General features: G+C 39.7%; 1 protein-coding gene across 1 annotated transcript in view; it reads right to left on the minus strand.

The window, feature by feature from the left end:
* Positions 1-872: 872 nt before the first annotated feature.
* The window catches only part of LOC124721982 (dedicator of cytokinesis protein 7), a 274,882-nt gene continuing 250,615 nt past the window's right edge, over positions 873-25,139 (minus strand). Inside the window, exons 36-39 of the mRNA XM_047247149.1 lie at positions 17,046-17,191; positions 16,360-16,486; positions 1,823-1,949; positions 873-1,670 (exon numbers count right to left, since the gene is read on the minus strand). Coding sequence (XP_047103105.1) covers positions 1,514-1,670; positions 1,823-1,949; positions 16,360-16,486; positions 17,046-17,191 — 557 coding nt within the window. The 3' untranslated portion in view covers positions 873-1,513. The remainder of the gene's footprint in view (positions 1,671-1,822; positions 1,950-16,359; positions 16,487-17,045; positions 17,192-25,139) is intronic.

The raw sequence follows: 25,139 nt of genomic DNA on the forward strand, positions 1-25,139 counted from the left end.
GATTGTTACACATCATATACTCACATCTGAAGAATACCAAGTCAACTAATTGGCAGATTCAAGTAAAGCAGAGTAAGGAAAATCTTGTTACAAACCACTGATCTCAGCATAAAGATATGTGATATCACCCTAGTGTTTCAGGTTCTGTAACTTCAGTGGAATAATTGTTTCAGAAAATTAAGACTCTGAAAGTAGCTTCAAACATAAAGAACAAAACTTTCTAATGCGTTAAAATTATACACCAGACAAGAACAGTGAATTGTGAGTTATTAGTTGACATACATTACTAAACATTTCAGTCTAATGCGGGAGACCCACAAAAAAGTGATAAAACTAACGAGCAGAACATCACATATTATCCATCCTTATAGAGGACCAGACATCATATTGAATGCAATTTTGCCTTTTAATACAGTCTAAATTTTCATTTCTATATACTGCACAGTCTGAGCATACAATCTCAGTCAAATCTATTCCTTCAGCTTTCAGAAGCTATGGTCTTCCCGGCTAAAATATATGGTCACAACTTACAGGCAGATTCAAATATTCAGTTTGCAGTACATCTCTCACACTTGATTAACAAAGCACGCCAGAGAATCTCTGTGGAATTTGGAAAGTAAGGGGTTGGTACTGGTGGCAGACTGACTGATGCCATCTAAAATACCTGGCTAACGCAGTAATAGCACTGTCCATGAAAAGCCTGAGCCCAGGTTCATGTCCCAGTGCTGTACAACATTTAAGTCTGTTAGGAACTGACAGTTTCATATATATATATATATATATATATATATATATATATATATATATATATATATATATATATATATATATATATATATATATATATATATATATATATATTTGTAGGATTTCATACATGGAACTCAAAACATTACTAATTTTGTTCATAACATCAACAAAACTGTCTGAGATATTGATACAAGCATTTTTAAAGGAATGAACAGTCTAACGGCACATCTTAAATCTCCTCTTCATGTAGACATTAAATAAATTCACACTGAGTACCCACATTACAATAATTACTATTATTAAATAATAATATTAAGACAAAACACTATCTAGCTTACAGCTCAAAGTCATCAAAGGTGTCAGTCACAAGATTTAATTCTGGCATAATGTTGAAGTCTACTGATACTCCTAACATCACTATTATTATACGCATGAGCATAAATTAGTTATAAAATAGTAGCTTAATATCACAGATATTCATAGCAACACACTGCTCGTCATAGTATCGAGACGGAGTGAAGCATTTTTAGCTCATTTTATGCAGATTTAATGTCTGTGGCACACTATGAAACCAATCTTTCTGAAAAATCAATTTAAGTTATATAACACAAAAGTCTCACAGATCAGTTCACTGCTTGATTTTTATCACTTACAAAACTGATTGCACTGTATAATGTCCCACAAGAGATAGATAAAAATTTATCAACAAAAGCAGAACTGTATAAAAAGTTAAAATTATGGTAACATTCAATTGTCAGTGTTTTTACTTTTTGTTAATCGAGGTTCGATGTGCATTGTTTACAGTAATAAGGGGAAGTAAGCGCTCAGTAAAGCAACTGTAATTTCTTTCAAGTTCACGCTGGTAATCTCTCTGATCTGCACCAATCAAGTTTCTATTCTTCTTCAGAGCATCATTGCACCTGCAGGAAACCAGACATGTTAGTTTATGGAAGTAGTATTTTAAAACTACTATGCTACAAGATCTATGGAACAACAGAAATGAATCTGACTCTGTATACAATTTGCTTACATTACTTATAGCGTTTTCTTTTCACCCAAGAAGCCGACTTACTTTTTAGAAAAATCCTTGAAACAAAGGCGTAATTTGTTTTGAAGTTTATTTGGAGCTTTCTGTCCACTAAGAAGCTCAGAAAGGAAGACAACAGCTATTTCCATGGGCCCTTGATTTACAGTTGTACCTAAACAAAACAAGTGTAATCATTTACACCATTATATAAAGGTTCCGGCCTACTACAGTCTGTGCACACACACACACACACACACACACACACACACACACACACACACACACACACACACACACACAGGTTAAATGATAAAATAACATCCTAAAATTATCGATTTGAAGTCTGAACCTTGCAGAAACGCCTTACAGTACACTGAGAAAAATAGTTCTTCAATTTAGAGCACCAAAATTTTTAAATTTTCACCAAAATGGTTTATTTTTGCAATAGATACAATACTTCTTAAGCAAGAGTACTCAACCAAATGTTCAGCATTAAGAAATCATCAATGTAAGAAAAGAAGCACAAAGATAAATAGTCTATTATCAGTTAGCAGCTTTTCCAAAATTTGTACACAAGGACCTAGTATAATGATAGATAAAAAATTTCTTACAAGGCAGCACACAGTTCTGGAAGCAAAATAATCATCAGAAAAACATCTGTCATATATGCATCTGGGAGGTATTACTGCTGTTTACTACATATGACACAATAATGTCTTACATCTTACAAATAATTCTGTCTTTTACTGATAGGTAGTCTCTCACAAGGACCTTTAGGTAATCAGAGATGAGTTACGCTATGAGTACTCAAAAAAAGTTTGACTAACAGAAGACTTGAACTAAATAAATGCTATTTAACATCATACCCCTTGTTCCCCCCCCCCCCCCCCCTCTTTCTCTCTCTCTCTCTCTCTCTCTCTCTCTCTCTCTCTCTCTCTCTCTGTCATAGCCAATGGCTCTTCTCACCATGATGCCAGAAATAAAAATGCTGTGTCTCTCGAAAACTTTGGAAGAACAGGACCTCTCCCATGTCGCCATCATACTCGCTGATGATGGTCATCTGCAGTAGTGAGAACTGTGATTCACTCCTGAACACAACCCAATGCCATTCACCAGCATTCCATACCTCCCAGCCATAGTACCACTCCAAATGCAGCTGTTTCTGTTGTGATGTTAACAGCAGCCTGCGCATGAGACTGTAATTCCATAGTCCAGCTGCTGCTAGTCTAGAACAATGGAGCAAGATGACACAAAATGTTTCATGGAGCCCATTACTTTTTGTTACATGGCAGGTGCAGTTGTGAAGAGGTTACAATGTGCTTGGTGCACCAAACGGTGATCCTCCCTTGAAGTGGTCAAGATGTGGTTGACTAGAACCTTGACAACGACGACGACGACGACTATGCCTACCTTCACATTCCCATGCAGTCCAACATTAGGCCATTGTCACATCTGAATGCTCTACAAATCTGGATGTTGCACAATTTGACCAGCTGGCCACATGAAGATCCCTTTCCAAACTCTGTCAGGTGCTTATAACACTATCCCACATGGGTACATGGCAGGCTCTCCATGTCCTTCACAAAGTACACTCAACATCTGACATTTACTTACTGTACTAGGCCTAGTAACAACACAAAACACAAACAGCACTTATGCAATCTGAAGGGTGTTCTCTCTGTCACAGAGAATTTCAACTCAAATACTTTATATACCTGCCAGCAGTGTGGATATGCACAAAGTTACATTGACGTCTGACTAGATCTTCTGAGTGCTCCAATTTTTTTGTCATGCAGTGTATTTTAATATTTACTGTATATGTTGAAATTGTATTAAATGTGTGCTTGGTGAAGTGCTGGTGAAGCTGTTGTTCTGCCTGTATCACCGAACACCATTTCAGGACAGTATACAAACTCCACACAAATTCTTCCACCATATAGTTTATGTTATGTAGTTTTGTCAACTATGGGATTTAGTTTTTGGTCTATGGTCACGGGTTATATTTGTCACCATCTGGCTCAGCATGAAGGGGTATTTAATACAGAGGTTTGAGAAAAATATGGAAACACCACATGCCTGAACATAAAAGATGATGCTTGCGAAGTCTGCATAATATATTTGACCATGAACAGCACCTGTGCAACGTTCTCAATATGTTGCATGCATCAGTCGTGGTCAGGACTGTGTTCTATGTAACTGCATTCAGCAAAATCGGAAAATCATCATTCACTAAGTCACAATACGGACGAAAGGGTGTGTTTAGTGATCATGACAAACAGTAACTCAGGAGAATTATGACGAAAAGGAAAAGGATGAAAGCTGCAAAAAGTTACTGCAGAACTAAATGTCCCACTCATGGACCCTGTCAGCATAAAAACAACACAAAGGGAGTTCTATAAGCAGGAAGCTACAGGAGGTGCTGGAACTTCAAAACCACTCGTCAGTAATGCAAATGCCCATAACAGGAAAACGTGATGCCGAAGCCATAAAACCTTGACTATGGAACATGTTGCACACTTTTTCTAACTTCTGTCAGAGTTTATGTCCCAAGAGTGAAACATGGTGGTGGTTTGGCCATGATTTGGGCAGACATATTGTAGTATTCCATGAACCCCACAGGGATGCTGTGTTTCAAGAGAAAAGGGTCGCTGTTCACACAGTTTTTGTCATCCAGGACCATTGGTGCAAGCACAAGAATGAACTGTTGCACCTCTCATGACCACCACAGTCACCAGATCTCAATATCATTGAGACTTTGTAGTATACTTTGGAGGGAAGGGCGCAGGATCCACCGCCATCATTGTTATCTGAACTCACCACTATTTTGCAGGAAGAATAGTACAAGATTCTCTTGAAAACCATACAGGACCTGTATTTATCCACTTCGAGATGAATGGAAGCTGTTTTGAATAACAAAAGGTTTCCTATATTGTATTAGGCATGGTAAGGTGTTGGGTTTTTTGGTGTTTCCTTTTTTTTTGTCCACCCATGGTACCTTTGTTCACAAAGGGGCCACGTCATCTCATACCCAGAAAGTTCGCAAGCTGAGTTAGCTCACATAGCAGTGACATGTTGCCTGAAGGTTACAGCAAGAGGCAGATCAGATGCACTTTATGCTATCGAAAAGCAATGAATCGTGTGAGTGGTGAAAATAATGAGGTGGCAACTAAATTTATGGTCTTGTCTTTTTACCTTACACTGATAGCATTTCCAACAAAAGGGTGATCTCAGTTTGCTTGCCTAAGGTGAGTGTTCACTGTATCCCCTGCAGTTGTGGCATGTCAAATATAGGTCAAAGCATTAGGACTGTGGAAGACCAATGTTTTAAACATATGCATTGCACATGGTTACAACAGCCGAGCAAATATGGTATTGCAGAACATTGCCTTGGCACTGGTCGTTCTATGGAATATCACAACATACAGATTCTGGCATGCACTTACAGCTATTGGGATTAGGATAGTGTTATCGGGATAGTGTTATCGAGTACAGATTCAATTAGTAAGTGACCTTACAAATAGAGGTGAAGGTTTTTGCTTATTGGTCACTGTCGAAGATGTCACATGGCCACATTGCCATAAGTTGGTGGAACATTTTATAAGCTGGGAGAAACTCAAGTTACACATTGTTCAGCCTATGTACTATTAGTGAATCTGCAGTTCCATTTGTAGCGATATACACCATTTCCAGCACAGGACACAAACTTCACAAACACTCTTCCATCATATTAAATTGTTCATGTTGTGAAGTGTTGCCAGCTGTGAGATGTAATCTGTGGCCTATAGTCAAAGATTCTCTCTCTCTCTCTCTCTCTCTCTCTCTCTCTCTCTCTCTCTCTCTCTCTCTCTCTCTCACCCTCCTCCCCCCCCCCCCCCCCCCCCCCTCTCTCCCCCTCCCATCTCGAGATGACTGGGTGTTTGTGTTGTCCTCCTCATTTCATCACCATTCATGCAAGTGGCGAGATTGGACTGAGCAAAGGTTGGGAATTTGTACTAGCACTGATAACTGCACAGTTGAACGCCCCACAATCCAAACCAAACATCATCATCATCATCCTCTCTCTCATCTGGTCATTTATCAGTTGATTAGTCTCTAATTTCCAGGAATCAAGCACATACCAATTCAAATGCCACAGCTGCAAAGCACTGTATGTTGGAATGACATGCAGGAATTTTAGCACAAGATATAGAGAATAGATCAGATGTTGGCAGTATGACACTAATCACAACATATTTGTAGAGCATTTAAGACAATACAGTGGAAGATGTGAAAATTATAAGAATAAATAATCACAATAAATCTCATCCCAATACAAGAAAACTCTCACACTCACAAAGCCACAGTAGAGAGCAAGCAACTGATAAATGACCAGCAAGTGTCTTCACCAACAGTTCAGCAAGAGCACATGTAGAATAATATCAACATACACAGTACATAACAAAATATAGTGACCAAAAGGTGCCTCGGTCAGAGCTATTAGTAACTTACAAATACTTGTACAACAGCATAATACTGTAAGTAAGCTGAAAGTTCCGTATATGAAATTAAAAGTATTTGTATTTCAGGCCAGAGCTGAAGGCCGATTAAACTGAGGCAAAACACACCCAGCAAAACCAATATTGCCTTTATTCAGTTGCAAACAGATGGTCCTAATGTAAAACTCATTAATACAATATTAATAACAACTGAATACTGACAGATCAACAATATTAAAAAAATTAAAGACGGAGTTTAGTGACAATGGTTGAAAGACAAGGTCAGTCACTTCACCATAGTAAACAATCAAGTGCTGTGACATCAGAGTTGTTGAGCCTCATCATGCACAATGATGATAATGTGGGGGTGTAGATTGAGATGTGGTGACAGAACGGAAGAAGGTGAGAATATTGGGAAAACTGTGTATGTCTGTGGGGATTGGGGCAGGAACTAATGGAGATTGAGGGCAGGAGGATTGCGAGAACAAAAGAAATGTTAGGAGGACCACTCCCATCTATGTAGTTGAGAAAATCTGGTGCTGGGGGAAGCATCCATATAGCACTAGTGGTGTAGCATCCACTAAAATAGAGTATTTTGTGTTCAGCAGCTTGTTGTGCCACTGGAGGCCAGCTTTGTTCTTGGGCAAAATTGGTGGTTACCATTCACTTGGGAGGACAGTTGGCTGGTTGTCACACCTGCATAAATTGGTGTGCAGAAATTGCAGCAAAGCTGCTATGTGACATGGCTGCCTTCATAGGTAGCCCTTCCTCTAATGGGATACATTAAGCCTGTGATGGGACTTAAGGGGCTGTGCTGGGTGAGTGAAGCGGACAGGATTTGCACGTAGGTCTTCTACTGGGACATGGTCCATGTGGCAAGCAGTTGGGAATGGGTGTGCCATAGGAATGGACCAGGATATTGTGTAGGTTGGGTGGGCTGCCGAATACCACTTTAGGATGGGGTGGAAGAAAGTTGGGTAGTATGTCCATCATTTCTAGATAGAAGGATACATAGTTAAAGCCCAGGTGAAAGACGCTGTTCCATTTGCTCTGGTCTGGAATGGTATATGAGATGTGATCAAAAAATAACAGGAACTTTTTTTTTTAGTTTCATGGGCTTTATACAGTTAATTTACAAAATTTTTGTTGATGCACAAGTTCCCGATGTATGTTTGCATTTTAGCTGTTTTTAATATTTTGTTTATTGTTGACAGTTGGAAAGGTTATATGTGTTTTCAAGTGCTTGGAAAATTTTTAATTACAAAAAGATGGATCAAAAATTTTCCGTTAAATGTTGCTTTGAAAAACGGAATAAATTGTAACACCGCACTCGAAATATTGACTGTGGCTTTCAGCAAATCTGCTATGAGTAAGACAAGAGTTTATGAGTTATGTAAACATTTCAACAAAGACACTAAAGATGATGACCACCCTGGACATCCTAGCACATCAATTACTGCCGAATCACCATCAGGGAGGTTGCTGATGATGTCAGCATATCCTCTGGCTCATGTCAAGCAAATGTGTAGCAGCAAAGTTCATTTCAAAATTTTTTAATTTCAAGGAAAAATGATGATGTGCAGAGATCGCTCATGAATTGCTCAATGAAGTCAATAACAATCTAGAATTTCTAAATGAGGTTATAACAGGTGACAAAACATGGGTATACAGGTATGACATTGAAATCGAAGCCTAATCTTCCCAAAAGAAACTGCCTGAAGAGCCAAAACTGAAAAAAAAATTGGCAAGTTCGAGCACATGTGAAGGTTCTTCTTACTGTTTTCTTTGATTACAAGGGGATAGTGCATCATGAATTCCTGCCTTGTGGTATGGTCATAAAGTCAATAAAGAATATCAGCGCACGCTCTGCTGCAGAATGAAAATCTCACTCTGGAAACATGCCCCGGGCTGTGGATAAGCCATGTCTTCGCAATATCCTTTCTTCCAGGCGTGCTAGTTCTGCAAGGTTTGCAGGAGAGCTTCTGTGAATTTTGGAAGGTAGGAGACAAGATACTGGCAGAAGTAAAGCTGTGAGGATGGGGCATGAGTCATGCTTTGGTAGGACAGATGGTAGAGCACTTGCCTGCCAAAGGCAAAGATCCCGAGTTCGAGTCTCGGTCTGGTACACAGTTTAAATCTGCCAGGGAGTTTCACGAATACTACCTGGAAGTTATGTGCCATTAATGTGAAGTAATCTGAAGAAAACAACCAGAACTGTGACAAAACTGCTTTGGAAATTGCATCACAATACTGCTCCCACTTACACCTAAATGCTTGTTTGTGTTGCCTCAGCCCCCACATTCACAGGACATGGGCCCCTGTGACTTCTTTCCATTCCCGAGGCTGAAGAGGACCATGAAAGGCCATCATTTTGCCACCATTGATGAGATGAAAACAAAAATGGCTGAAGACCATAATGAAAAGTGAGTTCCAGAAGTGCTTCCAAGAATGGAAAAAATGTTGGCAGAAGTGTATTATATCTGAGGAGGAGTACTTTGAAGAGAAAAAAGTTGATGTTGATGAATAAATAAAGATACTTGAAGGAAAAAAAAATTCCTGTTACTTTTTGATCACACCTCGTATGATGATGGGGGCGGGGGGGGGGGGGCTCCTTTGCAGCTGTTTCTTGGGCAGTGATGAGAGAATTCCAGGAGTGTCAGGATATGACACAGGGAACATGTTGATGGACTGGGTTTTGGTGATAGTGCCTGTCTGGGAAGGTTTGCACAAGATTTTCACCATACTAGCCCACTCAATGAAGATAAAAAAATGTCAATTACGGGGAAAAGTTGTGAAGCCGGGGGGGGGATTGTTTATAGGTCAATTTTTCATGTTAGACACTATTTTGATCCAGCAGCTGCTATGAATTAAGGAACAGAGGAATTGCAGACATTGGCTGTGAGTGGGAATTGATTTAAATCAATGGGGAAAGTTGAAAATTTGTGGTGGACCAGGATTTGAAGCTGGGTCTCCTGCTTACTAGACACATTGATTTAAATCAATGTCCACTTGCAGCTAATGTCTGCAGTTCCTTTGTGTCTTAACATGCAACAAAATTTCACACTGGAAATCCAAATAATTTGAAATCTTGCTACATATCTTTTTGAATCCATCTTTTTTACATCCATTGAAACCACAGAAATGAGCATACAGCATTGTGGGCCAGGAGTCCCCCATTTGGGGAAGTTCGGCTGCCGAGCACAAGTTATTGCATTCGATACCACATTGGGCGACTTGCACATCGAAGATGGGGATGAAATGATGAGTACAACACAACATCCAGTCCCTGAGTGGAGAAAATCTCCTGCCCCAGCCGGGAATCGAACCCGGGCCCCTTGGCATGGCATTCCGTCATGCTGACCACTCAGCTAACAGGGGTAGACTTGAAAACATGGTAAAGGTTGAATAAAACTACCTTTTGTTGCAACTGGTTGGCTATTTGGATTCAGTTACTTACCTCTAACCATTGCTGAAGTGCGGCCATGTTCAACATATTAAAATTAAACTACATTAAATTTACTACAAAAAAGTTCCTATTCAGTTTTTCCCTAGGACTAATAGTTTGCACTATATAAAGGATAAAAAAATTTCAGATTATTAAAAATATTATTTTAATGGTATAAAATTAATGTTCATCTTTATTTAAAGTTGTTAAAATACAAATATTAAATGTGTAGACCACATCTAGTGTGTAGAACTGTATTGAGGGACAAATTATGGTCCAGCAGTGTAGCAGGTTGAAGTGAGGGGGGTGAGGGGAGTGGAGTACAAGTGCAAGGGAAGGTAGGTCGCTGGAATATGTTCATGCATTTCCCTTGTTCATAGTCTGCAAACTGAAGATCGAGAGGGTGATTCCCCACTCCATCTGCCTCACTACATCACAAGAAGCAACTACAGCGTTTCATGTAGTCACACCAATACTCCGCAGAGCGTCTTATGAATGACTGGTGATGCAGTGTGCAGACATGCCCAGGGATGTTTATTTTCTACAAAATATGTAAAAATTACATGGAATGCAGATATATGTTATTCATAACACTAACACAAGAAATGCATATGGACAGATTATACGTAAATCCCTGCATACTGATCTACACTGCTAGAGGGGAACTTAGTTCTTAGTCACCTTGTACAGCAGCTAGAGTGTTCTTCCAAGAAAGACAACTTCCTCCACTACATGTCCAGCTCAATATTCAGTTTACAGAGAGACTACAGCTTTCCAGCATTTCCTGTCCAGTCCAGTCCTCTTGTGTTAATATAGTGGATTTATTTGCAGTTTATTAAGTGAGTACTTACTCATAGTTGTTAAGTGAGCTATTATGCAAAAAAGCTCAACAGCTGGAGCTGTCTACCACAGTGAAGAGACTGTCACAAGTGTACAGTTACCAATTCAATCCCTTTCCAACCAACACTATGAAGGTCACTGACAACACCACACTTACAAATTAAACTCGTGTCAGCCACAGTTTACATAAAACTTTATGCAACATCTGCAAAAAGTACTCATTTAGTAAACTAAAAATAACTCATCTATATTAACAAAAGCTCAGTGAAGTTGTTTTGACAACTCATATAAGAGAACTGGACAAGAAATGCTGGGGAGGTATAGCCTGCGTGAAACTGAAAAGCGAGCAGTGCTCATAATGGGGGAGTTGCCTTTCCTGGAAGAACACTACAGCTGGTGTACAGGGTGATTAATAATCAATTTCCCCTCTAGAAGTGTACATCAGTATGCAGAGATTTATGTATATTCTGTCCATATGTGTTTCTTGTGTTAGTGTTAATAGTAAGACATATCTGCTTTCCATGTAGTGTTCACGCATTCAGTGGAAAATAAACAACCCCCGGACAAGTCCATGCCCTGTGTCGCCAGTCATTCTTAAAATGCGCTGGGAAGGGTCGGTGTAACTAAGTGGAACATCCTCTAGTTGCTTCTCGTGATATAGTTGTGTAGATGGAGTGGGGAATCACCTGCTAGATCTTCAGTTTGCAGATCTATGATGGAGAGAAATGCATGAACACAATCCATTGATCTACCTTCCCCTGCACTTTTATCCCCACAATCTCCCCTCCCCCTTCTTACACCCCTAACACACAATGTATCCCTTAATACAGTTCTACTGTACTTAGACATTGTCCACACAATTAATATTAATAATGGCTCCATTTAAAGACAAACATGAAATTTTCTACTGTTAAAATAAAATGATTAATAATCAGTGATTTTTACATCCCATGCAAAACAGAAACTTTAGTCATAGACAAAAAAGTGAGTAGGACCTTTTTGTATGAAATTTAATGTAGTTTAATTTTGTACTGAGAAACATCATCATTAGAAGACACTAATTTTGAGTTAATTGAGAAAAACATAAAAAAGTTACCCTTAAATGCCCCTTCCCCCTACCCCAGCACTCACACTCCACTGGTCATGATTTTTATTTAGTGTGTTATTCACGACACTTGCTCTTACCACTGTGCAAAAATCTGCAACTGCATGATTTTATTCTCATAATTTCCCTTTCCCTTCGATGACTGGACTATACTAGGCAGATACGCCATCCATGGGTGCAGACAATATGGGAACAATTTTCTGGTATAGAAAAGATAACAGCTATCAAAATGCAGGTACTTTTGGTGGTCAATGGGCTTGATACAGACAGATGTGTGGATGGAGCCATCAGAGAGGTGAGGCCAATGTCCAGGGAGGTGGCATGTTGAGCTGAGGAAGATCACATGAAGATAATGGGAGAAAAGGTGTTGAGGCTGTGGAGGAATGAGGATAGTGTCTCTCCACCTTCGGTTCAGACCATGAAGGTATCACAAATGAACCTGAACCAGACAAGGGTTTTGGGAAGCTATGAAGGTTTCCTTTAGATGGTACACAAACAGATTGGCATAACAGGGTGCCCTGCGGGTGCCCATGGCCAAGCAGTAGAGTTGTTTTATGTTTTCCACTTAAAGGAGAAGTCGTCTACTACTACTACTACTACTAGTCCTTGGCGCTACTGCTCTTATAGGGCCTTGGTCTCACGGACAACCTCCACCCACTCTTTTCTGCTGGCTGCCTTGGCTCTCCATCTTTTCACTCCCACCCTTCTCAAGTTGTCCTCCGGTTGTCTAGCCATCTGATCCTTGGCCTGCCCCTTATACGACATCCACCAGGTTTTCCTTTGAAAACTTTCTTTACTGTGCTGTTCTCCACCATTCTTTCCACATGTCCCAACCAACGTAGTCTATTACTCTTTACTTCAGTCATGATATCTGGTTTTTTGTACAACTCTCTGATCTCCTCATTATTTCTGATTCTCCAAAAAACCCTATCGTTCACTGGCCCGTAGATTTTCCTACGTATCTTCCTTTCCCATTTCAGCAACGACTCCTCATCATTTTGTGTCATAGTCCAAGTCTCTGAACCATACATCACCACAGGTCTGACTACTGTATGATACACAGTCAGCTTCAGATTCCTACTAAGGCTTCTTGCTTTAAACACTTTAACCAGTGCAAAGTAGCTCCTGTTACCAGCTGCAATCCTTGCATGTATTTCTTCTCTCATATCATTATTCTCAGTTACCAGTGACCCAAGATATTTAAAGCTTTCACAGCATTCATATTCTTTTCCGTTCAAAGTCATGCTTCTTTCTCCTTCACTATATCTTTAACTAGATGTTACCATATACTTGGTCTTTGACTGATTAATGGTCAGCCCCATCTCCGCACCATATCTTTCTACTTTTTCAAGCTTTTCTTCCAGGTCCTGTTTCCTCCTGCATAACAAATCAATATCATACCCATAAGCAAGTTCCTGAGTCATTCTATTAAACAGTGTTCCCCCAGGGTTGTTGTTTTGTGTCTTTCACATTACACTCTCCCAGGCGACATCAGACAGAATAGCAAAGAGCACATCACCCTGCCGCAGTCCTTAGTTAACTTCAAATACCTTTGATAAAATGCCCTCGATCTTTACTTTGCATACTGTTCTTCTCAAAGTCATTTGAACCAATCTTATCAGTTTGTTTGGGACTCTTCTCTCTTGCATTGCCCTCCAAAGTTGATCCCTTTTGATACTATAATAAGCTTGTTTGAAGTCAATGAACAGCTGTCTGATAGTGAAAATCTGGTAGTGTATCTATTAGTTCTGAAATCACACTGGTAGTCACCTAGTTACTCTTCTACGTATGTCCTCAACCGCCCAGCCATGATTTTTCCTAATACTTCATATACTACACAGAGTAGTGCAATTACTCTATAATTCCTGGAGTCAGCTTTGTCATGTTTCTTGGGCATAGGGCAGAGTATTGCTGTACCCCACAGTTTCGGTATATTTTCTTTGCGCCATATTTCCACTATAACCTCATGCAACACCCTTACTAGCTTTTCCTCCACCATATTTTATCATTTCTGCTGTGATATTGTCTTCTCCTGGAGCTTTATTGTTTTTAAGAGTCTTGATACTAACTTTAACTTCTTCCACTGTGGGTTCTGCTACTGATCCCTGGTGCTCTTCATCTCTGTTTACTTCCTTCTCTGCCATACCGGCATCAACCCCACCTTCGTTTTCCGATTCTGCATTCAGTAGTTCACTAAAATACTCCACCCATCTGTCTAAAATCTGCTCTTTTCCTCCAATCAGATTTCCCTCCTTATCTTTACAGAAAACTGCTCTGGGTTGGAATCCTTTCCTCATATCTTTAACCCTCATATAGAATTTCCTTGTTTCTTCTAACAGATCACTCCACTGTTTTTCAAATTCTCTCTTTTTCCTCCTAGATTCCTTATCTGCTTCCCTTCTCTCCTCCTGGTATTCTTCTACCTTACCTCTCTCTCTCTCCTCTGCAGCTTTCTTTTTCTTACCTCGGTTCTTTCTTTTATCTTCCTCCTACAGGCTTCATCAAATCAGCTCTGGGTTCTCGATTGCTTCTTTCTCCTGAGTACAGTTTCAGCTGTCTCATATATTATTCCTTTAACCGTTTCCCATCTTTCAATATCCTCTCCTGTCCGCTCTTTGGCTTCATTAAGTCTATTTGTCAAGATAGTTTTATACTGTTGAAATGTATTTTCATCACTTTTTAACTTGGTATCATCAAACCTTGGAAAAGTCATTATGTGTAATTTGTTAGATGTATAAGCACTGAGGTGGTGGGTTTAGAGTCAGAAGAATGTTGGGAGAGACCGTGTTTGATAGCATCAAGGCCATGGGCATGGGGGATCTTGATGTATAAGGAGGTGGCAACAACAGTGAGACACAGGAATCCAAGTGATAATGGGGGTAGGGATCACTGAGAGTCAGTGAAGGAAGTTGTTCATATCTATAATATGAGAGGCTAAGCTATGAGCAATTGGTTGGAGTTGAAATTCTTTCAGTGGGAGCATAGTAATCAGCTACAATGGATGATGGGGCAACCAGGATTGTTAGGTTTATGTACATGCAGAAGGTGTGTGTGTGTGTGTGTGTGTGTGTGTGTGTGTGTGTGTGTGTGTGTGAGAGTGAGTGAGTGAGTGAGTGAGTGAGAGAGAGAGAGAGAGAGAGAGAGAGAGATGACTACCTACCGTATTTACTCGAATCTAAGCCGCACTTTTTTTAATCCAAAAAACCGCCTGCAGCTTAGAATCGAGTGCAAAGTAAGCGGAAGTTCTGAAAAATGTTGGCAGGTGCCGCCACAAATGACTTCTGCCGTCGAATATATGTAGCGCTGCATAGGCATGCTTTGCAGCACAAAGATAAATACTAGCGCCAAAATCTCCGCGTCAGTAAATAAATTAAAAAAAAAGGGTGGAAGACAAGCCTTCTTCTCCGCCCCAAGTTTCGACCACTGCATTTTATACATTATCCAACGAAATAAATACAAATTCCGTATCGTTCATCTTCGAATGTAGCAGCATTTCAATGTAGTACGAAAATCCGACTGGCAAGACTGTTTGGGATGTTTGTCAATATGGCCAACACTACGTTCTGAATTTATTCCTACCTGTGAGAAGAGATGGTTGCTAATAAGAACTTTTATGAATTGTGAATCACATACAGTATTCTCTTCGCCATAAGAATAATACGAATATAAACATTTTGCCGTGTATTCTTTCGTGTTTGCTGCTATCTCATTTAAATCCTATCTGCCGAATAAACTACGAAACTAGGGTGAGACAACAGCAAACGCGGAAGAATATACATATCATGTCATGTTTATATTCGTATTATTCTTATGGCTAATAGTGATACAGGCAGAAATGAAGCACGAAAATTGACTAGATTTTTAAATCTAAGATGACTAATTTCTGTGCAGAATGTAATGTACTAAAGAGGCGTCTGCAAAGATTTTCAAACGGAGAAAAATTTTCGCTAAACTCTCGTTCAGAACGTCTTCTATCAAAAGCAATATATTATTTGGTTCTTGTTGATCATTATCAAAGTAAGCAGCAGTGTAAGTAACAACAAATAGCAGTCTCTTGCCATTGTTTTGCTAATGAAACAATTCCTCTCTTTTTTAATTGTAAGCGGCGGTAGCGCGCACGAAAACAAGCCATGCCGCGAGCAGGGACAGGCCGTAAACACTCATTATCAGAATGCGACAAACAATTCATGACACAGTACAGCAATGCATTTTCAGCTTAGAGTGACGCAAACACCTATAACAAACAGAACGGCACTTACCAGATCAAAGCAAAATAAGCAATTAATTCAAACCAGACGAAGCACGTGAAAAAGGAAAGGTACACGTATATGTACGGACGGAGCGCATGACGCATAGCAATGACTACCTAGTAAAGCTGAACTGCTAAGCTTACGACTCGAGCCTACTGTAGCTGTATCGTCATTCATTCGACCTAAATTGTGTCTCATATTACAATGGACCAACTTTGTTTTGGTTTGGAGGTGCGGCCTAAAACTTCTCTCTCCCTTTGAATTTCAAGTCTCAAATTTCAGGTGCGGCTTAGATTCGGGAAAATTTTTTTTTTCTTGATTTCGAGTCCAATTTTTCAGGTGTGGCTTAGATTCTAGTGCGGCTTAGATTCGAGTAAATACGGTACCTTTAAAATACTGTTTGAACACCAACACTACATTTATACTCATATAAATGCATTAATGTTAAAACTATAAAAATAGCTCACCAATACAACCCTGTAGCACCATCTGCAATATCTTTGGATCTGGAGGTTCTTGATGTGTTGACTGTGCAAGTTCCATTGTTTTCTTCTGAATATCTTCAATAGCAACTTCAATAGGGGTTAAAATAATCTAAAAGTAAAGAAAATCATGTTTATATGGCAAAACATTGACAGTTAAGGTACTTTAAAATATATTCACCAGCGGTATGACCATCATTTTCTTTTCTCTTTATTTAAATCTAAGTTTATTATTACAGCCAAAATATGAACAATATTCACATTTGCAACTTGCAGATTTGGACCCTGCAGATGTTCACTTTTTAACAATTTAACTGATTCTTCAGGGAGCAAATATGCTTATTTGTCAAGGCACTATGACTTTCCCTTCTTTTTTTATATCTAGACCAATGTGATATTGACTTCTGCCATATTGACAGGTTTGAGAACATGTACTGCTATCACTGGCAGGATTTTTTTAAAACACCCCTCCCTCCTATCTCTACTACTATAAAAATTGGTCAGTTATCATAATCAACCCTATATTTTACTATGATCTGTTATTACACATTTCTGGAAAATTAGTTTTGAGATTAACTATTTGGAATATGCAGGGCACATCACACAAGACTAAATCACCTAAAAGTGTTACTGCTGGTAATCACTAACAGAACACAAATAGTTTGACATACCTGTTTTCTATCCACTACTTGTATACGAGTTTTAATGTATGGAAAATGGTTTGCGGTAGTTAGTATAGTCTTGCGTTTGTACTGCTCATGAAGTTCCCCATGAGCTCTTCCTCGAGGTGTGAATGGAGTTGCATAGTAAAATCTTTCTAAAATGCAGAAAAAATACAGGTTATATAGCTATTTTCATATGAATTTTCAGGTAATGTATAATGTTTCTATCTACAAAGGCCCTTATAAAATGTGTAAAGCATTTACATTTAATTCTGTTCTGAACTCTCAAACATTAACTTCAATTGTGCTGAATAGAGCATTATCTATGGTATTTGGAATACCTTAGTGTTGGTATGCCATTCAGCCATTTCATTATCATAACCTCACACATATTTATACTTGCATGTGTCCAGGAAGGGCAGCTTAGTGCCATTGACGAAGAACCATGCTGTGCTACCACTACAGAGAAAGTAGTGGAGGAAGCCACTTTCAAACTGCTGTACTGAATTGGAGTCCAGTTTCTTGTTGAAAGACCAAGGGAATTATTATTCTAGTCATAGCTGTGAGATATGGTGAATTCCAATATAGGGGCAAGCGATGATACCTCACAGGTTTATCTACAAACAAACAAACAAACACACACACACACACACACACACACACACACACACACACACACACACACACACAAAATGCACTAACACGGGAGAATAATTGCCTAAATGCCTCTGTGTGCACTTTAATTAGTCTAATTTTGTTGTCGTGATCCTTCTGGATGTGATATGTAAGAGGGTTGTATATACGAGGTGCGGCTAGAAAAAAACCGGACTGATGCTGGAAAAAACATTTATTTACAATCATTTACAATTTCATGTTATCTCCTTCAATGTACTCTCCTCCTCGGTCTCTACACCGCTCCATAAGAATTTTCCACTGTTCATAGCAATGCTGCAGATCATTTTCGGTAAGTCCATACATTACTTCCGTTGCTTTTTCTTTTACTGCTTCAACAGTCTCAAATCTAGTTCCTTTCAAAGCTGACTTGACTTTAGGGAAAAGAAAAAAGTCACAGGGGGCCAAATCAGGTGAGTAGGGTGGATGATATAAGATGGGAATGTTGTGTTTTGCCAAAAACGTCATCACAGACAACGCACTGTGAGCTGGGGCATTGTCTTGGTGAAGGATCCATGACTTTTTTCTCCACAAATCGTTCCGTTTTCTCCGTACTCGCTCACGTAGGGTAGCCAGGACGCTAATGTAGTAATGCTGATTCACTGTTTGTCCCTCTGGTACCCAATCAATGTGCACAATCCCTTTGATGTCAAAAAAAAAAAAAACAATCATCATTGCCTTGAATTTCGATTTTGACATTCATGCTTTTTTTTGTCATGGAGAACCAGGAGTTTTCCAATGCATCGATTGGCGTTTAGTTTCGGGATCGTAAGTAAAAAAACCACGATTCATCTCAAGTAATAACATTTTGTAAGAAGGTGGGATCACTTTCAATGTTTTCCAGGATGTCAGAACAAATCATTCTTCGGCGTTCCTTCTGTTCAATTGTGAGACACTTTGGAACCATTTTTGAACACACTTTGTTCATGTTGAAACTTTCATGAAGAATCTGCCTAACACTTTCCTTGTCAACTCCTGTTAACTCAGACACTGCTCTGATTGTTAAACGGCGATCTTGTCGAACAAGTTTACTGATTTTTTCAATGTTTGCATCAGTTTTTGCTGACAATGGTCTGCCAGTGCGAGTGTCATCACTGGTGTCTTTGCGGCCATCTTTAAATTGTTTAAACCACTCAAGCACTTGTGTTCGCAATAAACAATCATCGCCGTACACTTGTTGTAACATTACAAACGTTTCACTTGCAGATTTTCCTAGTTTGAAACAAAATTTGATGTTAACACGCTGTTCTTTCTGTACACTCAACATTTTCCGATGCACAGACAAAACATCAACTACTTAAAACAGACGCCACGGGCAGACTGAGTGCAGGAGGCAGATGAAACTCGAGCAGTAGGCGGAGCGTGAGTCACGTGACAGGCCACGCGACTTTCAGCCTTATTGCATTCGTTTTATTGTTTCACCAGTACTAGTCCGGTTTTTTTCTAGCCACACCTCGTATTCCTAGATTCATCACTTGAAGTTGCTCCTAGGAATTTTCTAAGTAGCTTTTCATGGGATATTTTGCATCTATCTCAATGCACCTAGCAGTTCAGTTCTTTCAGCATCCCTATGACACTCTCCCATTAGTCAAAAAAATCTGTGACCAGTTGTACTGCCATTCTTCGTATACATTCAATATCCCCTGTTAGTCCAATTTGGTAAAGATCCCACAGACTTTAGCAATATTCTAGGATGGATCGCATGAGAGTTTTGTACACAGTCTTCTTTGTAGACTAACTGCATTTCCCTAGTATTCTAACAATGAACCACAATCAGCTGCCAGCTGAGCTATGTGATCTACATCTACATGATTACTCTGCAATTCACATTTAAGTGCTTCGCAGAGGGTTCATCGAAGCACAATCATACTATCTCTCTACCATTCCACTCCCGAACAGCGCACTGGAAAAACCAACACCTAAACCTTTCTGTTCGAGCTCTGATTTCTCTTATTTTATTTTGATGATCATTCCTACCTATGTAGGTTGGGCTCAACAAAATATTTTCGCATTTGGAAGAGAAAGTTGGTGACTGAAATTTCGTAAATAGATCTCGCTGCGACGAGAAACATCTTTGCTTTATGACTTCCATCCCAACTCGCATATCATATCTGCCACACTCTCTCCCCTATTACATGATAATACAAAACGAGCTGCCCTTTTTTGCACCCTTTCGATGTCCTTCGCCAATCCAACCTGGTAAGGATCCCATACCGCGCAGCAATATTCTAACAGAGGATGAACGAGTGTAGTGTAAGCTGTCTCTTTAGTGGACTTGTTGCATCTTCTAAGTGTCCTGCCAATGAAACGCAACCTTTGGCTCGCCTTCCCCACAACATTAACTATGTGGTCTTTCCAAGTGAAGTTGTTCGTAATTTTAACACCCAGGTACTTAGTTGAATTGACAGCCTTGAGAATTGTACTATTTATCATTTCATATCCTTACAAATTGTTACACCCAGGTATTTGTATGAGTTGACTGATTCCAGCTGGAGCTCACTGATATTGTAGTCATAGGATACTTACTTTCTTTTTGTGAAGTGCAAAATTTTACGTTTCTGAACATTTTAAGCAAGCTGCCAATATCTACACCACTTGGAAATCTGCTCAATATTTGACTGAAGATTTGTGCAGATTTTTTCAGACAGTACTTCACTACAGATAATCGCATCATCTGCAAAAATCTGGCATTACTAATATTATGTGCAAGGGCATTAATATACAACACGAACAGCAAGAGTCCCAATACACTTCCCTGGAGATGTGTCTCCATCCAACGTAACATGCTGTGTCCTCCCCACCAAGAAATCCTCAACCTACACAACTGGACATTAAAATTGCTACACCAAGAAGAAATGCAGATGATAAACGGGTATTCATTGGACAAATATATTATACTAGAACTGATATGTGATTACATTTTCACACAATTTAGGTGCATAGATCCTGAGAAATCAGTAACCAGAACCACTGCTGGCCATAATAACGGCCTTGATACGTCTGGGCATTGAGTCAAACAGAGCTTGGATGGCGTGTACAGTACAGCTGCCCATGCAGCTTCAACACGATACCACAGTTCATCAAGAGTAGTGACTGGCGTATTGTGACGAGCCAGTTGCTTGGCCACCATTGACCAGACGTTTTCAATTGGTGAGAGATCTGGAGAATGTGCTGGCCAGGGCAGCAGTTGAACATTTTCTGTATCCAGAAAGGCCCATATAGGACCTGCAACATGTGGTCGTGCCTTATCCTGCTGAAATGTAGGGTTTCGCAGGGATTGAACGAAGGGTAGAGCCACAGGTCGTAACACATCTGAAATGTAACGTCTACTGTTCAAACTGTCGTAATGTGAACAAGAGGTGACCGAGACATGTAACCAATGGCACCCCATACCATCACGCCGGGTGATATGCCAGTATGGCGATGACAAATACATGCTTCCAATGTGCATTCACCGTGATGTCGCCAAACACACATCCGACCATCATGATGCTGTAAACAGAACCTGGATTCATCCAAAAAAATGACGTTTTGCCATTCATGCACCCAGGTTCGTCGTTCGGTACACCATCGCAGGCACTCCTGTCTGCGATGCAGTGTCAAGGGTAACTGCAGCCATGGTCAAAAAGCTGATAGTCCATGCTGCTGCAAACGTCGTTGAACTGTTCGTGCAGATGGTTGTTGTCTTGCAAAGGTCTCCATCTGTTGACTCAGGGATCGAGACGTGGCTGCACAATCCGTTACAGCCTTGCGGATAAGATGCCTGTCATCTCGACTGCTATTGACACGAGGCCATTGGGATCCAGCATGACATTCCGTATTACCATCCTGAACCCACCGCTTCCATATTCTGCTAACAGTCATTGTATCTCGACCAATGCGAGCAGCAATGTCATGATATGATAAACCACAATCGGGATAGGCTACACTCTGACCTTTATCAAAGTCGGAAACGTGATGGTATGCATTTCTCCTCCTTACACGAAGCATCACAACAACGTTTCACCAGGCAACGCCGGTAAACTGCTGTTTATGTATGAGATATCGGTTGGAAACTTTCCTCATGTCAGCACGTTGTAGGTGTCACCACTGGTGCCAACCTTGTGTGAATGCTCTGAAAAGCTAATCATTTGGATATCAGAGCATCTTCTTGCTGTTGGTTGAATTTCGCATCTGTAGCATGTCACCTTCGTGGTGTAGCAATTTTAATGGCCAGTAGTGAAGTTACAAATCTAGCTTGACATCCCATATGACTGGACTTTTGATACTAAGGACAGGTGTGGTAATGAGTGAAATGTCTTTCAGAAGTCAATAAATACTGCATCTACCTGACTGCATTGATCCATGGCATTCAGGAAGTCATGTGAGGAAAGTGGGAGTTGCGTTTCACATGTTCAGAGTTTTCCGAATAGATGCTGGTCTGCATGGAGGAGGTCATTCTATTTGCTACATCTCATTATTAAAAAAAAATATTTTAAAAAAAATGAAATACAAAATTTATGAGATGATATAAGTGTGGTGCATAACTTAACCATTATCAGTATATCCTTCGCATTATTAACATTAAACGAGTAATTAATAATAATATAACACAATGATAAAAAGTTCGACTATAGCAGTGAACATTTTTTATCCATATGAACATTTTTTTAACAACAGAAATTATTTTTAGTTCTTATTGCAGAAAATTTTCCTAATGCTATGTAATATACTGTCTGAACTGCTTTTAGATATGGATTGGAGATATTAAACAGCAGAATTCCAACACTACGTACAGGATTTAAGTTTATTCCTAAAATAAGAAATTCATGTGTATTACAAGAAAACGGACAAGAGATACTTATGTTAAAGATATGAATGATTTGTTCAAATTATTTGCAGATGAAAGTGATCTGTTCAAATTTTTTTACTTGAACTGCATACGGAATTACGAAATTAGAAGTTAAATGCAAAACATGTAACTGCCCTGTGTCACACTTAAAACAATAATATAGCAATAAAGGGGGGTGGGAGGTTCTACTTTCTTTATAATGTATACTGATTTTCCAGTCTTTTTCCATCATGATTATGTTACTGACTAAAGTGCACTCTTTATCTCTTTGAGTTTTTGAGCTCAGTGTATGTTCATAGATTGTACAAGAGATGAAAGTCAAGTATAATGAGTGGCAGTTTTGTGGACCATGTATGCTGCCCTTCTTGTAGATGAGTATGACCTGTGCTTCTTTCCAACAATGGGCTGCAGCCGCTTCACAGTTAAATTGGCCACGCACAGATATATATTCGGCGACCGAAATTATCTTGCGATTTTCTCAATAACGCTTGAGAAGTACATGCTACGGCTTACAAATTTTGTTGTCCTCATGGAGTACTACGATTGTACGAAGTCTGCAGTAAATCCGCGTTCTTAACGTCGTTGCCTCCCCTTGTCAGTAGCAAATCTGATATAGAATCTGACAGGGACTTCATCGGGCCCAGGAGCTTCATTTAATATTAACAATTGCAGCTGTTTCACAATGCCACTGAATGTAATATCTATTTCACTCATCCTTGCAGTGTTACAAGAATTAAACTGGACAATAATCCTGGATTTTCCTTTGTAAGGTGACATTTTGAAACAGAGTTAAGCATTTCGGCTTCTGGTCTGCCACCCACAACTTCAGTTTCTGTCTCATCCATTAATGTATAGACACTAACTTTTGTGCTACAAAAATCCTTTGCATATGGCCAGAATTTCTTCGGATTTTGAGAGATCTTTCAATAATATTCTGCTATGGTAGTCACTGAAGGCTTCAAGCATTGCCCTCTTGACAGCCAAATGTTTAATTCAAAATCTCTCTATTTAAAGCTTTATGTTCTTTCTTCACTTAATATTCAGTAGTCTGTCTCTTTAGCAGTTTGTTTACAATGACTGTATACAATGGAGGGTCCTCTTCATCATGAGCTGTTTTCCTGGGTACATAACTATACAGTACATGGCCAACTGTTCTTTTAAACCTGAGTCATAGTTCCTCTACATGCTGGTGTTCTGAACTAAAAGTTTAAAGTTTCTCACTGAGATACGACACTATAACCTTTTTATCTAGTTAACAGAACATACAAATCTTTCTGCTTGTTTTAGTTGTTCTTTGTCCTTTGTTAGTCATTGTTGCTACAATCACTGAATACCAATTTCAATGTGAGCATTCTCAAGGATGTCAGGTCTATTTATTGCAATTGGATACAATATATTTTCATCATGACTTGGGTTCCCAACTACCTGTGCTACGTAGTTTACAGAAAAGGCATATAATAATGTTATGCAGTATCTCTTTTTATGCTTACCACTAATAGAACTGTAATCATCCCAACTGATCATTGTGTAGCAGCCCAAAGCTCTAGTAGCATGGAAAGCAGCTCAGAACCAAAATCAGTTCACAATCATGGTGTGCTGCAGGTTGACGCCCCCACAAGCCTGCTTCTGCATCGACCTTTCTCTGGGTGCCAACAAGCTTGGATGTCAGGAAGATTCTGCAGTATGATTGACTATCACATGACAAATGCCAGACCCTGGTCTTTGGCCTCTGTTCCAATGATTTCCAGGTGACAAAGAGACACAGCTCTTCTGCAAAGTCAGCATCAGGTGGGGAGGGGGGGGGGGAGGGGGGGAGGGGCAGGGCATATCTTTGGATCTTATATTAATACTTCTGGGTCTCCAACAACTATCATTATGTGGACCGGATGGAGAGTTGCCAAAAAACAACCTTGTGTGCACACCACACACAGTCTGTTACCTGGGTGGCAGCCTCTGATGTGTAGTGCACACCTGACCATTTAGGGGGATAGGGGGACCCTACAGTTCTCAACACTACAGTGCAAGTCTAGGAAGTCGCAGCCTAGCTTGTCAAAGAACCTTCGCAGTCTCTGCTTCAAGCTTCCCACTTAACCCAACCAGAGGACCATGATCAGCTCTGGAGACAATGCTGCAAATGCAAGCTTCATTGCAATTCTGTGAGAAGGCTGATCTTCTCAATCTTCTCTGCCAATTGCTGGAATGATCTTAGTATGACCTCGGCATCCAGACAATCTGCACAGTTTGTCCCAATGTGCACCACAATCGGCAGTTGGTTGCACTCTGGTCCCTCAATGTTTGCTGGAATAGACACTAACATGTTGAATGAGGCCTCTAATCAATTGGGCACACTTTTGTATCCATTTCACAGACAGCTTCTGGTTTCATGTCATTTATCTGCCTGAAAACAAAATATATAATCCTTTTGCCTGTGGAAATAGTAATGACACCCTGTAAAACATTTCTGATGGATTCTTCTGGAATGCTTTGTGAGCATACAATTTGAGCCAAATACTTTGAAAAGACATGAAGAGAACACACTGAAAAAGCAGGACTTAGCATTACATCTACAAAACTTTTACAGTAACCCTTACAATATTTAC

The sequence above is a fragment of the Schistocerca piceifrons genome, chromosome X (assembly GCF_021461385.2).
Source record: "Schistocerca piceifrons isolate TAMUIC-IGC-003096 chromosome X, iqSchPice1.1, whole genome shotgun sequence".
NCBI lineage: Eukaryota > Metazoa > Arthropoda > Insecta > Orthoptera > Acrididae > Schistocerca > Schistocerca piceifrons.